At 39.8% G+C, this 18,309-nt stretch overlaps 1 protein-coding gene across 1 annotated transcript; it reads left to right on the forward strand.

Annotated features, from left to right (window-relative positions):
- Nucleotides 1-1,619: 1,619 nt before the first annotated feature.
- LOC134653623 (delta-like protein C) lies at nt 1,620-14,008 on the forward strand. The gene is made up of 6 exons (XM_063509018.1): nt 1,620-1,784; nt 4,830-4,968; nt 5,646-5,804; nt 12,587-12,778; nt 13,208-13,399; nt 13,758-14,008. Exons 1-6 carry the CDS (start codon nt 1,683-1,685, stop codon nt 14,006-14,008), a joined length of 1,035 nt encoding a protein of 344 aa, XP_063365088.1. The 5' UTR covers nt 1,620-1,682.
- The last annotated feature ends 4,301 nt before the right edge of the window (nt 14,009-18,309 follow it).

Raw genomic sequence — 18,309 nt, forward strand, 5'->3', positions numbered from 1 at the left:
AAGACGCCAATTTCATTTCTGATCAAATCGGTCGATTTGATCATCCCGTCTGGACACCGCAATAAGCTTGCTATTTGCAGCGACAAAATGTGGAGGTGCCACTTTAGACGTCATATTTTTTTATAAAAAATATCCTGTATTAATTGTATAGGTACCGCATAGTGCAAACTCGGTCAAACCTGGGTAGCGTGCGGATCACATCAATAGGGTATTTACTAGTCAAATCAGTTTATTTTTTTGAACTGTCAAAACGATTTTGCTACTATGAAATTTATATGAAACACTAGCGGGTGACGTCACAATGATTAAATCAACTACTCTTTATAGTTTTATACCGGTTTTAAAATAAAAATTGTGTCTAAAAATAACTGCTGTCTACGTTTCTCAATTAATCTTCTGGTGCTTTATTTCATGCATGGTGTAAAATACTTGATTTTTAAATACTTACTTACAGTCAAATACCCTATTTAGTGTGATAACCGCTTTACGAACGGGTTTGCACTTGAAACGCAGCGTGACTAGGATGAGTTCCGCCACTCGATACCAGTTTCCAGCGGGGGCCACGAAAGTAGCGGATAATATATTATTTTGAAAAAGTTTTACGAATGTTCGTTCGATCATCCCGCCTATTCCTTTCATGCAAATAGGCACTTCAGGCATTGTACCAAGGATTCTGGCGGCATTTCCTCGTTGTATCGCAATGCTGTGCGAGGAAGCCGTCAGCTCTTCGGTCACCAGTTACGTCAACCAGACGCTTTGCGATTTTTTTTTAAACTTGTGTGCGCTGGGACTCCATGGATCTAGAGTTTCAACTCTAAATGGCACAAAATGGTATTATCTACCTTTGACATGTTAATTTCATATGAGAATATTTTTTAAATCAGGTACTTTATCTATGCAGCTATGATCATTCTGGATTCTTATTGTCACTTCTTCCTCGATTCCTCATGACTGAAGGGTCGCGACCACATGAGTTCGTTATTTTGTGCATCAAGGCTCTCCAGCCAACTGTCGAATGAACTGTCGCTTAGAGTAAATTGCAAAAAAATTGTAAGGTGAGTTCGACTAAGATCGGACACCGGGTAAGATCGTATGATTCAAATTTCTGCCTGTTGCGGGGCTTTTTTTTAATGCTGGCAAGGTGATGCAATGCCCGGGACAAAACAGCGCATTGCATCACCTTGCCAGCATTAAAAAAAAGCCCCGCAACAGGCAGAAATTTGAATCATACGATCTTACCCGGTGTCCGATCTTAGTCGAACTCACCTTACATAGTTAAGCACCTGTAATTAGTCTAAAGTTAATTGGTTCCATTGTGTTACGACAGTTAAGCCATTTCTATTTAAGTTAGATGCATGAAATTGTGTTAGCGTATGCTTATAGACTTATATGTGTACGAATTAAGTACAATAAATACAATACAATTTATATACATAGTTTTCGTAACACAAATGAATCAATTAAGTTAAGACTAATCACAGCTTTTTAACTGCGCTTAAATACCTACGTACAATTTTTTTGCAATTCACTCAGGTGATCCGTCTGGTCGTTTGTCTCCTATAAAAAAAAAAACTGCGCGATTTTCCGTCTTCCTGATAATAGGCGCCTGTGTCGTGGCCCCAGAAGACAGTGCGCGGCGAAAGTCCAAGTTCAACAACACGCGGTACCGCAACGAGCGGCCGATGAAGCCAACAGTACCGATGAAGCTGTCAATCGTGCTGTGCGTGGTCGGGCTGGTCCCGGCCGTGCTGCCGGCCAAGTATATGCCCAAATGGAAGAAACAGGTACGTGCATCACTAACATTTTGTTATAACAAAATTGGAAAAAAGTAAGCATTATATACATATAAGCATTATAACCATAATCTCACCTGATGGTAAGTGCCGATGCAGTCTATGATGGAACATTTAAATTCTATGATGGAACATTTAAATTAGTTTTCTTTTATAGAAAAGAAAACTAATTTAAATGTTCTATTCATAGACTGCATCTGCACTTACCATCAGGTGAGATTGTGGTCAAATGCTTACCTTTTTCCAATTTAGAAAATAAACAAAAGGTACTTGTACAAAAATTGCTGATTTGATTTTACATTTTTGCATTATTCCGGTGTGTATTTTAACAAACATAAAACAATAGTTTGAGATGTGTTTTATTTATTGTCATTGTTTAAACATTTAAATTATTCATTTAAAGACGATGTCAATAAATGTTAACTAATATTAACCAGGCTCAATTGAAAACTGTGCCTACTAATGAACAGTGAATATGTTGATAAAGAATTATTAAAATATCGTTTGTTTTAAACACACATAGAAATGTACTTAGGTAGGTAGGTAGGTACTATTGATTATTGACACCTACGTATAAGTATGTCAATTTTTTTGAGTACCTAACGTTGATATAAAAACCGCGTTATTTGTATAAATAAATGAGTCTAAAGACTTGGCCGTTGAATGTATCCTATCTGCTCATCTAGGTATCTACTCTTGGTCCCCTGGAAGACCTTAAGTGGATTATTTCTCTGGACATGCTTTATGATTTCTATGTAGGCGGTATCTGTTTACCTACCTACTGTACTGTTGTTCCTCATTACAGCAGTCATATACTTACTCCACATAATGCTCTCATTGACTTATGCAAAAAATGTACTTAATACTTGTCTGGGTGAATCAACTTTTTCTTGGCACTCGTTGCTATGGTTACGGCCGCCTGAGTAAGCTTTGTGTGTGTAGATCTACAAAAACACAACACAAACCTTATTGAGCTTACCTACTGTGGGACTAGTCTAGTCCCACACAAGACTTTTGATAGGACTTTCATTTCTCATGCTCTGAAAGCTCTATTTCTTGTCTCATGGTCATTGTTGTTCTAAAAAGTGTGCAGAAAATGATACGTTTCTGCACTAGAGCATTTAACTTTCCAAGTACGATTTTTACGATAAGCAATTGAAATTTGGTTTTAAATGGATTTGTTATACAATTTCCATTCTGATATTTAATTACAATAATTACCCATTTCATAAATAACGATACTTTTACATATATGGTTAATTGAAAGTACCCTTAAAATGCTATAAAATAACACACATTTACTTTCCTCGTATTCGAAATGAAAAGTAGAGTGTGTAACTCGGCTGAAAGGCATAATTTCAGCCTCGGACTATTATCTCTCTCATTGTGTTCGAGCGCCAAACTACCTCGGCAGAAATGAGTGCCTTTTATCCCTTGGTTAACAATCTACTATTACATAACTAGGTATGTTTATGTAATGGGCGATGCTAATATTTCCTTATATCCTCCGCAAAGGAGCGATGCATCTCGTGAGTCCGCGGCTTTCTAATATGAACGCGAGAAAGCAGAAGAAAGCGGGTCGCGAGGAAAACCCGAGTGAAAACATTACTCATTCAAAACACACGCTCCTTGTCTCGTGGTTTTACTTAAAGTAAATATTTAAGTTACCAAAGCGGCAATAATATCTAAGCGCGCTATGAAGTGACACATTTTCTGTAATCAACGCCAGGCGTTCGTAATAATGTGCACGCAATGATATTATAAAACTATAGATTGGTTACCTATAGGCGCTCCAAAATTAAAACAGCGGCGCTAGCGCGGTCGCATTTTTATCCCTTGTCACCATGCCTGTCACGTTCGCGTTCTAACAAGTATGTAAGTGCGAAAAAGACGGGCATAGTGACAGGCGATAAAAATGGAACCATGCTGCACCCGCTGGTGACGATTGTAGTAGGTTGTAGGTACAGTCAGCAGAAGAAGTTGCTAAGCGGACGAGGTGTTCAAAATTATCTTGACGCGACTTTAATGAGAATAAGAGCGTGTCAGGGTAATTTTAAGACGGTAATGGTAAGACGACCGGTCTGGCCTAGTGGGTAGTGACCCTGCCTGCTAAGCCGATGGTCCTGGGTTCGAATCCCGGTAAGGGCATTTATTTGTGTGATAAACACTAATATTTGTTCCGGAGTCATGGATGTTTTCTATGTATATAAGTATGTATTTATCTATATAAGTATGTATATCGTCGCCTAGTACCCATAGTACAAGCTTTGCTTAGTTTGGGGCTAGGTTGATCTGTGTAAGATGTCCCCCAATATTTATTTATTTATTTATTTATTTATTTATTTATTTATTTTGAACACCTCACCCGCTTGGCAACTTCTGCTGCTGACTGTACTACAGTTTGCTCAGTCAGTGACAAACACTAGTTGTCTCTTTTACATAGATATTCTTTAAATTATGCCGTCTCTTTTGCGCCTTTTGCGTATGTAGGTGGCCCAGGAAGAACGTAACCATGGCAAAGAGTGTCAGGAAGATGTGATTAACCCATATGTCAATTTAAGGGACTCCTACCACTGGCGCTGATGGTTATAAAGCCTGACCAGGAATATATGATCACGCGCCATGTTGCGGAATTTCACGGGAACTAATTTTTTCATACTATACTGAACTGTACCGTCACCCCATACATGAGAATAACAGCGCCCTCTCGAGAATGATCGTATACAGGGTAATTTTTGGATCGTTAGCCATATTGTGCGAGGTGATTAGGTAGGCTATACTGAACAACTTTTTCTATGAGACCAACTCTGAAATCACAAAAATTTTTTTGGCCGTTTCATACATTTTGGTCGAGTGGATGTCGACGTTTTCTATGGGAAGGCCAAATTTTTTTTTGGGATTTCGGGGTTGGTCCCATAGAAAAAGTTGTTCAGTATTACCTATGTACCTAATCACCTCGCACTATATGGCTAACGGTCCAAAAATGACCATGTATTACTGGTCAGGCTATATTTTAACCAGTGTTATTTTTGGCAGGCATGCGAGCTGCCGGCCGTGCAGAGCGAGCACAGTCACTACGTTTGTGACGAGAAGGGCGAACCAAAATGCCTACCCGGCTGGCAGGGGGACCTGTGCGATGTGCCGATATGCAAGAAAGGGTGTGATCCTCTGCAAGGTAACTAATTATTAAAATAATGGCATTAGGGTTACAGTCATTATGTGTGAAATAGGTCAAGCCTAAGTGACAATCGGGGGTGACAGAACCAGAGACGATAAGGACCAGATTAAGTGCTAGTCTATAGGTTAAATAACTCGAAACAAAAACAAAACTGACATATAATGATAATAAGTTATGAAGAATTGAAGAAAGATGAGAATCTACATTAAAGTTATATAAGTCATTATCATCATTTTGCTACGGCTCATGGTAGCCTGGGGTCCGCTTGCCAACTAATCCCAAGAATTGACGTAGGCACTAGTTTTTACGAAAGCGACTGCCATCTGGCCTTCCAACCCAGAGGGGAAACTATTAGGCCTTATTAGGATTAGTCCGGTTTCACGATGTTTTCCTCAAAAGTTCCGTTTCAAAGTTCCGAAAACTCATTGGAACGAGCCGGGGTTTGAATCGGCAGCCTCCGGATTGAAAGTCGCACGCTCTTACCGCTAGGCCACCAGCGCTATAAGTACTTAGTACAATAATTGTTGTTGTTACTGTTGTCCTATGGCACCCCAGATATGTAAAGGGCCTTCACAAGCTCACGCCACGCCTTCCTATCATCAGCGACCCTTCTGGCCTCGCCAGTAATATACAATAATTAATAAATGTCAAATTAACATAACATTTTATATCAGGTTACTGCAAGCGGCCAGGCGAGTGCCGGTGCAAGCTCGGCTTCTACGGCGAGCGATGCAACAAGTGCATTCCGCTACCGGGCTGCCAGCACGGCTCGTGCAACGTGTCCTTCGAGTGCGTGTGCAAGGAGGGGTGGGACGGACTCTTCTGTTCTGAACGTGAGTGTTCCTTCAGTCATACGTTAAACCTTTATAAGACAGAGATATATATATATTTCCCACAATGATTTTGGTCATTATTTGAAAGTGATAGGGTTCAATTTAGAGTATATGGGCATGTCGTCATGAATGTAAACACAATTGTTTAAAAACCGGCCAAGTGCGAGTCGGACTCGCGCACGGAGGGTTCCGCACCATCAACAAAAAATAGAGCAACCCAAGCAAAAAAAACAAGCAATAACACGGTCACCCATCCAAGTACTGACCCCGCCCGACGTTGCTTAACTTCTGTCAAAAATCACGTTTGTTGTATAGCCCCACTTAAATCTTTATTTTATTCTGTTTTTAGTATTTGTTGTTATAGCGGCAACAGAAATACATCATCTGTGAAAATTTCAACTGTCTAGCTATCACGGTTCGTGAGATACAGCCAGGTGACAGACGGACGGACGGACGGACGGACAGCGGAGTCTTAGTAATAGGGTCCCGTTTTTACCCTTTAGGTACGGAATCCTAAATAATCTTTAATAGAAAAAAACCGACTTCTCTAACTACTAGCCTAACCCACTTAACGGTGCTTATACTTTATTTGGTAATATGTATACATTTTATGGTAATCATAGTGGTTGATTTAGTTTAGGTATCATAGTGGTTTTCCGGGTCAAGGTCCGGGTCTGGGTCCGAGTCCGAGTACGGGCCCGAGTCCGGAGTCCGGGGCCCAATCCAAGTCAAAATCGAAATTGAAAATCACAAAACGTGTACTATGCGTCGTTGAGGAGTTCTGTTCTGATCATCATCAGCAGTTCCACTTCATCAAATGCCACAGTTTTTAATGTAAATGCTTGATTTTCTGATGAAAATATATAAAATTCTATACGGATGCCTTTAAGATTTGAGAAGTTCCCTCGATTCCTCATGGATACCATGTTCAGGACTTGAGATTGACATAAATGTGCCTAAAAACCTAACTTGCTTAACAAACATAACGAAAAGGACAAATCGCCAAATGCGAGCTATGCGTCGTTGAAGAGTTCCGTTATGATCATCATCAGCAGTTCCACTTCATCAAATGCGACAGTTTTTAATGAAAATGCTCGATTTTCTGATGAAAATACAAAAATCTCTATACGCATGCCTTTAAGATTGGAGGAGTTCCCTCGATTCCTCGGGGATCCCATCATCAGAACTCGAGCTTGACAAAATTGTAGCTTAAAAACTTAACTTGCTTAACAAACATAACGAAGAGGACAAATCGTCAGACGTGTGCTATGCATCGTTGAAGAGTTCCGTTCTGATCATCATCAGCAGTTCCACTTCATCAAATGTCACTTTTTTTTATGTATATGCTTGATTTGTTGATGAAAATACAAAAATCTCTATACGCATGCCTTTAAGATTTGAGGAGTTCCCTCGATTCCTCATGGATCCCATCATCAGCACTCGAGCTTGACAAAAATGTAGCTTAAAAACTTAACTTGCTTAACAAACATAACGAAGAGGACAAATCGTCAGACATGTGCTATGCATCGTTGAAGAGTTCCGTTCTGATCATCATCAGCAGTTCCACTTCATCAAATGTCACTTTTTTGAATGTATATGCTTGATTTGTTGATAAAAATACAAAAATCACTATATGTGTGCCTTTAAGATTTGAGGAGTTCCCTCGATTCCTCATGGATCCCATCATCAGAACTGGGTTTTGACAAAAACGGGACCAATCTGTATGCATATACATACAATCAAAAAAATAATTTTCAAAATCGGTCCAGTAATGACGGAGATATGGAGTAACAAACATAAAAAAAAAAAAAAAAAAAAAAAACATACAACCGAATTGATAACCTCCTCCTTTTAGATTTGGAAGTCGGTTAAAAACACAACAAAGTTAAGCAAGTCAAGCATCTTTTATCGGTCAAGCTACTATCACACATACTACATTCAAATATCAACCTTACTACACGGAAATAAGGTCTACTTTAGTAACGTGGTCCTAGCGCGTCGACCTACATACTATTAGCGGCCCGTTAACGAGATCTCTAAACGGTTAAAAGTAATAAAAGGATGTCGACTGATGTTGATCGATGTCACCGTTATAATCTGTGTTAATGCGTGTCTTTTCTATTTAAACAGGTTTTACAGTTTACAAGCTAGCTTTTGTTAATAAATGTATGGAGTCTTTAACAGATTTTTAACAAAAGTTTACCTTCTATAATATATATAGCTTACATACTTTATTTTATAGCTTTTTACTTTGGAACTACCTTTTTATGCCCATTATTCAAGCTATGAATTACAATATAAATTTGCCTGAGTCAAAATTATAACAATTCACGTCGTAGGTAATAAATAAATGTATACGGACTATCAACATGCAAAATTAAACTAATGCTCTGATATTTGCAACTAAGGATAGCGCAGAAGGCCTTGGTCATCATCTCATGTTTTGTGGTAAGAAATAGTAAATAAAATATACGCTCTGTATTATTGTTAAATAAAAAAAATACCAGTAGGTACTTATACAAAAAACTTCACTAATTCTATATTAGTAGTTTCAATCGTAGTAGGTAGGATAACTAAACGTAAACACACACTTGACACCACTATTAAAAAGTTTTCCAATAAAATAAAAAGATAAATTTCCTTATCATAAGGAAACTGTAGGTCTAACCTTAAAATGCAATGTTTTACTATAACACGCATAATTGTAAATGACCGTTTGTTTCTTGAATCATAATTTTTCTTTTACCAAAACACTTATTTAATAATTTCTCACTTCCTTAATAACTAGTTTGTATTTCTAATAACTTTTTTAGAAATCGCGATGAAACCAATAGATATTAATATGTATTAATATAGGTATTACGCATGGTCGAACGAAAAGTTTTCCTTTAAAATAAAAAGACAAATTTCCTTATTATTAAAAAAACATATTATATTATAATTAGGTACTCACTTCCTTAATTAATAGTTGATATTTATAAAAAACTTATTAGAAATTGCGGTCAAACCAATACATATATTATATATTATTAGTTTATTAGGTACGCATGGTCGAACGCATGCAAGTACCTACTAGGAAAACATAACAAACGCGTGATATGAGGCGTGGTTAAAATAAAAACTGTGATATAACTAATAGTGAAACTTACCTATCCTAGAAAAAAAATGAGTTCATTCTACTAGCGTACGAAGACTTTCGTAGATACTTTTATTTATTTATTTATTTATTTAAACTTTATTGCACAATACACAAAAATAATGTACAAATGGCGGACTTAATGCCTAATGGCATTCTCTACCAGTCAACCATCGGGCCAAACAGAGACATGTAAAATTGGTGCAAGGAGAAAAAGGAATTTAATTATTAGAACTTAGTAAACAACTAAACAATTAATAATTCTGATAAACTACATGTAGAATACACAAATAAAAACACTAGAATATATATAAATAATATACTACTACATATTTCATACATACTCATAATATATAATATAATGATGAACGCTACTCGAACTCTTGTTTCAGCAGATACTTATGTAGCAACCGCTTGAAAGCTAACTTGCTCGGGGCTTGTCTTATATTGAGAGGGAGTGAATTCCAGAGACGACTCGCCTGGACAGCAAAGGAGTTAGTCATAAACCCAGTGCGGTGAGCGGGAATTGATAGTTTGAGAACACGAGATGTACGCAACTCAACTCCAGGGCGAGGGGTATCAAACGGGAACTTATTTCTTAGATATCCAGGAGCAGAAGGCTCAAACAAGATTGAAAATAGGGTACAAAGTATTCGAAGTGATCTACGGCGACAGATGGAGAGCCAATTGAGCTGGCGACGGTAATAGGAAACATGATCGTATTTACGCAAACCAAAGATAAATCTTATGCCGTTGTTGAGGAGACGTTCAAGTTTGTTGAGGGACTCTTGAGTGGCATTCGTTGTACACACGTCACCATAATCAATAATTGGCAAAATCAACGCCTGTACCAACATCTTTTTTGTACTTACTGGGAGAAAATTCTTGAATTTATACAGAGTTCTTAGTGTGCCTGAAACCTTACGACTTACATTACCTAGCTGGCCGCTCCAGGAAAGGGTAGAATCAAAAATTAATCCTAAGTTCTTAGCCTTAGTGCACACGGGAATGACAGACTCATCAAACAGGATTGGTGTGATAGCGACTGAACTGAGCTTTGAGATTTGGCGCTGGCTGCCCAGAATTACGGCTTGACACTTGGCTGGATTAACACTAATACCAAAACTGCTAGACCATTCAGCGATGTGTTCTAGATCAGCGTTTAGCAATGAAATGGCAGAGTTAACATCGTTCACATCAGCTTGAGCATACAACTGCAGGTCATCCGCATACAAATGGTAAGAGCTACGAATATTGGTGGTAATCAAATTAATAAATACGGAGAACAAAGAGGGCGATAGAATACCACCTTGAGGAACTCCAGTGTTCAGTGCACACCAATCAGATAGCGAACGGTTAGCTCGGACTGCCTGAACACGATCCGATAAATAAGAGGAGAACCACTTTGTCGCCTCAACAGACACCCGCAAGTGAGTCAGAGCAGCGAGGAGTAGGTCATGGTCAACCACATTGAAGGCGTTCGAGAAGTCTATAAGCACCAGCACCGTGACCTTGGATGCTTCCATGCCAAGCCGAATGTCCTCTGTAACTTTAAGTAGAGCAGTGGTGGTGCTGTGACCGGGACGGAACCCAGACTGAAGGGGAGAAAGAAGATTGTTCCGGTGTATAAATTGTGAAATCTGTTTATGGGCGGCGGCCCAAACGAATTCGGCCTCGAGAATTTTGGAAAGAAATGGAAGAATAGAGATCGGCCGAAAGTTATTGAGAGAACTGGGGTTATTAACTTTAGGAAGAGGAATGACAAAGGCCTTACGCCAGCAAGATGGAAAAACCCCTGTACATAAAGATGTATTAATGATGTGCGAAACTACTGGCATTATTTCATCAAGAATGTGGATGACCATGACTCGACTGACGTTGTCATGCCCTACAGCCTTAGATTTAATTGACAGAATAATTTTGCGGATCTCTTCAAGAGAGACAGGACTAAAGGTAAATGGGTCAATATCAGGAGAAGAGAGAGAGGCAATAAGGCATACAGTTTTAAATTTTACTAGCGAGGTAAGGGGAGTAGTTTTAGCGAAATGACAATTTAATTGATCTAGAGTGAAAGAGGTAGAGTCCACAACACCATTAGATTTACCTATACCGAGTGACCTTAGGAATTTCCATGTGTCAGCAAGAGAGGAAGACATAACATTTTCATGGATGTATCGGCGCTTCGCAGCTCTTACCATTTGGTTGCATCGGTTTCTCGCAGCCTTGAACAAATCCCAGTTCGCATCACACCGATCCCGCTTGTAACAGCGAAAAGCTTTATCACGCCTAGCCATTGCCGTTCGAACACCCTTCGTAATCCATGGAGCAGGTGGCCGCTTCAGCCTCACAGCACGAACCGGGGCATGAGTATCGAAAAGATTTAACAGAACGGAATTAAAGTTAGCTAACTTTTCGTCTACCGTCGATGCGTCATAGGTGGCTGCCCAGTCAGCCGAAGCAGCGTCTCGTTTAAGTGACTCAGGATCGAGTCGGGCAAAGCTCCGCAAATATAACACGATTGGCTTTTGCTTGGGAGGTTTAATCTTGTACGTCAGATAAATGAGGTCGTGATGCGAGAACCCAGGAGCAAGAAATTGGCCTGACTTGACGACGTTATCCATTGAAGACGTCAGGATCACGTCCAGCCACGAGTCCGGTGAGTCAGTGTTATGATGCGTCGCCTGCAAAGGCACGCAATACTTTTCCATTTATAATTAAATTAACTATCCAAAACCAACACAACCAACAATACGAAATATTTAAAAACTATAACTGACAGAACTACACAGTACTACGATAATTTTTCGTAGTGTCTCGCCATTAAATAGACCGGTACCTTATATAAATCCGATTCTGATTATTTCCTGTCGGAAAATCGCTAAAAACTTTCAACTTAAACTTGCCAATATTTGTAGACTGAATTAATATTTTAAACACTAAAGTGTGAACGTAACTTTCTTGTTATGCATCTCTCTCGTACTGGCATATTAGTGCGAGAGAGATGTATAGAAAGTAAATTACGTAGACGTTAGCGCAACATATAGTTTTGACACTGTCAGTGACTCATGGTACGGGTATTAGAGGTCCCTAAACTTAGTTCGTTATATAATAATTTATTATTATTATTATCGACTCAATACTTTCGACGCTAGGACTCATATGGACTCACTCAGCAACGTGACCAGAATAACGCGTCGTACGAAAGCGAAAGTCGTAACTGTATACCCTCTTTGAATTAAACATACCTTACGGTCTTTTCTACTGTTAATTTCCATGGCTCCAAATCTTGAAACGAACTAAGTTACATTTTAAATATCTATTTGAATTAGAAAAGTTACGGGATTTATTCGGTATGCACTATAGTTTTCCAATATCATTTAATATTCAGGAACAGGAAAGACTAACTATCTAGCACCCAAACCATTGTTTATGTTATAATTATTTCCAACTTATTGGAAAGAGTGCTATTTAATTTAAGCTATATTTTACGTATATGCCATGGTACTTCTATAAAAATAAAACGGTATTTTGTAAAATCAGATGAATAAAAATTTAATTTAAACTTACACCATGCACATGTCGCACAAATGACTAAAAATACGCCAATGAAACCGTAAAATTAAATAAATACATTTGGGTTTTCCAGCGATCTGCCGCCCGGACTGCCACCAGACCCGCGGCTTCTGCGAGTCGCCGGGCGAGTGCCGCTGCCGGCTGGGCTGGTCCGGCCCCACCTGCCGCGCCTGCCAGCCGCTGCCTGGCTGCCAGCATGGCTACTGCGACAAGCCGCTCGAGTGCAAGTGTCTGTCTGGCTACACGGGCTTGCTGTGTCAGACGCGTGAGTATCCCCACTTGTCCAACTTCCAGCTGAATAAGCATGAAGATGCCAGAGGAGCATGTCATTGGAGCGCACGCAGCGCGCTCGAATAGCCGGGATTCACCTGAGTTTTTACTATGAGGGCGCCTCCACTAAAGCGCGCGCAGCGCACCCTGCATATTCGATTTGCTTGACTTTTTAAGAGCGCCCAGAGCATGGGGCATATATTGTTCGATCTATGAGCAAGGAGGCGCCGCAGGCGTCGGGCATTTGTGCGGATAGGTCGCCCTGAACACCGGTCTTTTTTTAAATGAGGGCCGCGTGAACGACCGATTAACGCCAGCGGGAACGGCGGCAGGGGATGCGAGAAACTTCACTTCACTTTCAACATGAAAGTATTATCAAATAATGGGTTCCATACAATTGTCTCTTTTCTTCTGTTCTGTCTAGCGATCTGCTCAGCGGGCTGCCATAGCGAGCGCGGCTACTGCCGCCGCCCCGGCGAGTGCCGCTGTAAAGTCGGGTGGACTGGATCCACTTGCTCCCAATGCCACGCCTACCCTGGCTGCGTCCACGGGACCTGCAGCAGACCCTGGGAGTGCGCCTGCGAGCCCGGCTGGGGCGGCATGCTTTGCGATGAAGGTGGGTTATCTATAACAAAATGTCACAGGTTTGTGAATCCTGGACTGTTGAAGATTAAAAAGCCGCTAATACTTGAAGCCACTTAGGAAACCTTCGGAAGGGAACTCATTCCTATATCTATATCTACTGGGATTTTCAGAGGAAATTCTATTACGCAGACAGCCTATTTTCCAAACCATTTCTCCAATTCGAGTATAGGCCAAGATTACAAACTATAACGTTGCGATAGGGTTTGGTTGATTAGAACAGAATTAGTTTGATCTAAGTCGAAATAAGCTCTTTGAGTATTTACTGCAAAAAATAATTCTTTCTCAAAGGACCATAAACAATAAACTAAATAAATAAATCAAATTTCCAGAGCTAAACTACTGCGAGAAGAACCCAGACACCTGCAAGAACGGCGGCAAATGCCAGTCCCTGGAATCCGGTGACGGCTACTTCCGCTGCTCCTGCCCCGCCGGCATCAGCGGCAGGAACTGCGAGAACCTGCCCGACAGCATGACCACGCCCATAGCCGAGTCTACAAACTCCACTGAGGTCCCGGCAACTTCCACGGAAACTACCACGGAGCTCACGAAGGAGCCTAGCGAGGAAAATGAGACTGAGTAGTCGTAATCATTAAACGCAGATCATAATCTTATCACCATCATATTTATCTTTACACGGTGCTAAGACACCCACTGCCGATTCTACAAACTCCACAGAGATCCCGGCAACTTCCACCGAAACTACCACGGAGCTCACGTAGGAGCCTAGTGAGGAAAATGAGACTGAGAAGTCATCATCATTAAACGCAGATCATAATTTTTTCATCATCATATTCATCTTTGCACGGTGCTAAGACACCCACTGCCGATTCTACAAACTCCACAGAGGTCCCGGCAACTGCCATGGAAACTACCACGGAGCTCACGAAGGATCCTAGTGGGGAAAATGAGACTGAGTAGTCATCATCATTAAAGAACGTAATCATAAACTTTTCATCATCTTTGCAAAACTAAGTGCTGTAGGAATGAAGCAACTGTCAAAGGTTTGCATAGATAGCGCCATCATAGCCCGCCCCTTTCTCTAGTCTTGTTCTATGAGGTTAAATAAATAAATAAAAAGGACTGGCATCTAGGCAATTAAAAAAAGTAGTATTTTACACAATTCTACGGACTGACAGGACAAGCTATGCTGGCGCCATCTGTAAAATAGCACAGTGGCACAGAAATCAAATTTTTTGACTATGTTACATATAAATTTCATACAATCATTCATTTATTGATAAGCGAAAAAGAGGCAACATGTCGAATTCGCGATGTTTGGAGGCAGGGGTAACTTTTTTGATACATACATACGTATTTAGATTTTCTCAAAAGAACTGACGACTGAATTACATATTTATTTACCTACCTTGAAAGATAAAGGTGAAATTATGAATAATCTGATTGCTAATAACGATTTGTTATAGTTTACAAGTAGGTTTTAAGTATTTATTTATTGTGAAAACATGACTGTGTGTTAGTTGTAAGTAAATAGTAAGTTATTTATTTCTAGGATTAATAAAGAAATGTGAAATGTTTGAAATATTGTTTATTGTTATAGGTATCCTCGTTTTTTAGGGTTTTTTACCTTAAAAGAAAAAAAAACGGAACCCGAAAACCCGAAAATATTTAATAAACCGAATAGAACTAGTGCCATTCTATGGAACTTGCTAACTATGTAAACAAACCGCCATATTAAAATTGTCTCTAAATGACAATTTACTAGTGACTTTTGTTTACTTAGTTAGCAAGTTCCATAGAATGACACTCTATACCTATAGGTAGATTAGGTAGCTTGCCCATGATGGTGATGTCACATGTTCTGTTTTTCATAAAAAAATCTGTTTTTTAAAGTTTTGAGAGTTCGAAAACAGAAACTGATTTGACTACGTATATACCTATAGTAATTATCAAACAGCTTGGGTACAGTGACATCCGTCATTAGTTTGTTATCAAAACAACAAGAAATCATGGCGTAAAATACTGCATGGTTCCCTGTCATAGACTAGGAATCCTCTAGACGGAGTTTAGAGCAATTATTTCATGAAACCGATGCTGCCAAAAATACTGGGGTGCGGGGGACGAGGTGAGCGAGTCCCGTGCCGTGATTGGTCCGTTCAAAGACACGGACGTCACACAAAGACACTTTGACTCGAAAATGGAGTAAAACAACCGTATATTTGTGGCAGAGGGGGTAGCGCTACAATGCTCAGTCTGGAGGATGTCTTGTCTGTTCCCTGTGCTGGTTCTATACGTAGTAATACTAGTTCAATTTTACCACTGTAGTCTTGATAATAGGGAATATTACGCGAAACTCTGCGTAGGTGGCGCCACTCCTACAGTAAGTCACAATCTAGGGGTCTACCGCAAACGAGAGAGTCGAAAATTTTATCTAACCTCTCTATCACTCTTGCATATTCGAGCGATAAAGAGGCAGATAGCCGAGTTTCGATTTCGCGTTTCCCGGTAGGCCCTTTGTAAACAAACCGCCTTGATGTATCAATGTCATATTTGATTGTCCGTGAAAAATTGACAAAAAACAGTTTAAGGTACAGTATGTATACGTTACTCTATGGTATACTTAAGTCACTAAAGTGTCATTCAATAGAACTTGCGAACTATGTAAACAAAAGTTACTAGTAATTTGACATTTAGTGTCAATTTTAGTATGGCGGTTTGTTTACATAGTTAGCAAGTTCTATTGAATGACACTTTAGTGCTGCACTCTGGCGGCAAAACATTGCAGTAATACTCCCTATTGTATAGCCCTTTGGAAAACGAATAGCAAATACGTAGGTACCTTAAAACACCTGGCGGCCTAGCCAAGGTGACGATCGCTTGCGCTTCGCTATCGAATCGCTTTGTGTCTCTCTATCACTCTTCCATATTTATTTATTAGTGACAGTTGCGTTTCGTTCGCTACGGAGCGTTACCGATTGGCATGTTGGCTACGCGCCCTGGCTCATGTATCACCAAACTTAGCTGCTCTACATCTACAACCCTTCTCTATAAATAGTCTAAATTGAATACCTATCTTATAAATATTAATGTGCGATTAATAATTTTAATGAAGCCGTGATCAAAATATTTGAAACTCCATCATTGCGTAAATGCAGTACATTACGACGATTCCTGTGCCGTTCGGAACGTTTATAATTTTTCCTAATCTGTGTTAGGCTTACACAGAAGGCAATAAAGCCCTTTTTAGGTCGTCGGCATTTTGCAATATTGAACGGTTTTTACCAGTTTGACAATGCGAGTGCTAAATGTTGGGCATTGCTCAAAGATCGCTGATAAGTAGGGTGGCAGAGCGTTGGCAGTTTCAACAACACTTTTACAACGTGGGATACAAAACAAAAGACATCCTGCTTTATTCCCGAAAGTTAATCTATCGTTTTTGTAAATACGTTGTTTGGTATTTTGTTTAACAATAATTTTTGACTGTTAATAACAGAAAGGATAGGCTATCTATAGACACTATCTAGAGCAATGATATATACTTTAGGTTGTAATCACATCAAGCTACTAGTAGAGCACTTAAAGTAAATAAATTACCTACTTGAATGTAACTTCTAACTTATGCAGTTGCACTTACTAAAACTTATTACCGATTAGCTGTCGGCGGGAGCGCGGCTGCGCGATGCTGTAATTTCTATGAATTAAGCAAGCTAGTCAAATCAAGTTCCGTAAACGGCATAGGCCCCAACAGTATTTCCAATTCACAAACTAAGGTGTTCTCCACTCACATAAGAAACTCTTAAAGGGTTTTATAGATAGCACCATCCCATCTCTAGTTTGTTCTAATGAGATTAAGACAACTTTAGACACTCACTAAAGCTATAAATAACGTTTAGAGGTGTTTGAGATGTGGGTGTACAGGAAAATATTGAAAATCTCATGAACGGATAGAGTAACCAATGACAGCGTGCTGTAGAGAGTGCAAAAGAAAAGAGACATTTTAGATACTATGAAGATTCGGAAACTGCAGTACCTATTTTGGTCATGTATTAAGAAATGACAAATACCACCTCCTCCAGCTGATAATACAGGGGAAAATCCAAGGCAAACGAAAACGTGGAAGAAGTCGTATCTCGTGTATCAACGCTGTTTCAAGCTGCAGCGTCAAAAGTGATAATAGCTCTGATGATAGCCAACCTCCGGCAGGAGACGGCACCATCCCATAAGACTAAAAAAAACAACAAGAATTTATCACTCTCTGTAGTATTGACAGGTAAAACCTTCTCTAAAATTTCGCCATTTGTAATTAAAATACTTCGACCGGCCAAGCCTAGCTATTAGCATTGAAGAGTAAAAACTAGTAAAAAGGCTAGGTAACATCCTCAAATCATGAATGATTATGCAAAACGTCTTCACTAAAGGCAAGTTATCCAACGAGTCGTTCCCAAAAAGCCCTGACAAGCTGGTCACCGGCAAAAATGGCAGCAGCTGGAATCCTGCGTGCATTATTGATTGGTTTGTCGCTAAATATGTTGCTCGGGCAATGATTGGGATACCTTCGTCTGGGGCGTGTGTCCATGGTGCCACGTTTATCGGTCCGTCAAATTGGTGTCTACTAGCGACGGGATTAGGCGAAGCTGTCAGTAAATTTTTGACTTCCAAAAACGGGTTATAACTGGCACACACTAAAATTCTATGTCAAAACTCTTGCGTGGCATTCAAATATTTCACCTTAAGGAAGTCCACTGATTAACAGTCTGCCGGACGATATCGGCCTGTCAGTTAGAACAAAAAGTTGACAGTTCCGAACAACTGACATGATAAACAATAGGTACAGAAGATTCACTCTAATAAAACGCGTCTATTACGACAGATATGACCGCTAGGTGGCGCAAGAGCGAGCAGGTGTCCGTTCCGTAGCGGTGC

Source organism: Cydia amplana, chromosome 13 (assembly GCF_948474715.1).
Source record: "Cydia amplana chromosome 13, ilCydAmpl1.1, whole genome shotgun sequence".
NCBI classification, from domain to species: domain Eukaryota; kingdom Metazoa; phylum Arthropoda; class Insecta; order Lepidoptera; family Tortricidae; genus Cydia; species Cydia amplana.

What these genes read in the sequence shown, in the direction of transcription:
- LOC134653623 (XM_063509018.1), top strand. Translation starts at nt 1,683, where the DNA reads ATGAAGCCAACAGTACCGATGAAGCTGTCAATCGTGCTGTGCGTGGTC. An exon ending in CGGACTCTTCTGTTCTGAAC is followed by an intron (nt 5,805 to 12,586) that starts GTGAGTGTTCCT and finishes TGGGTTTTCCAG; the next exon opens with CGATCTGCCGCCCGGACTGC. An exon ending in CGGCATGCTTTGCGATGAAG is followed by an intron (nt 13,400 to 13,757) that starts GTGGGTTATCTA and finishes TCAAATTTCCAG; the next exon opens with AGCTAAACTACTGCGAGAAG.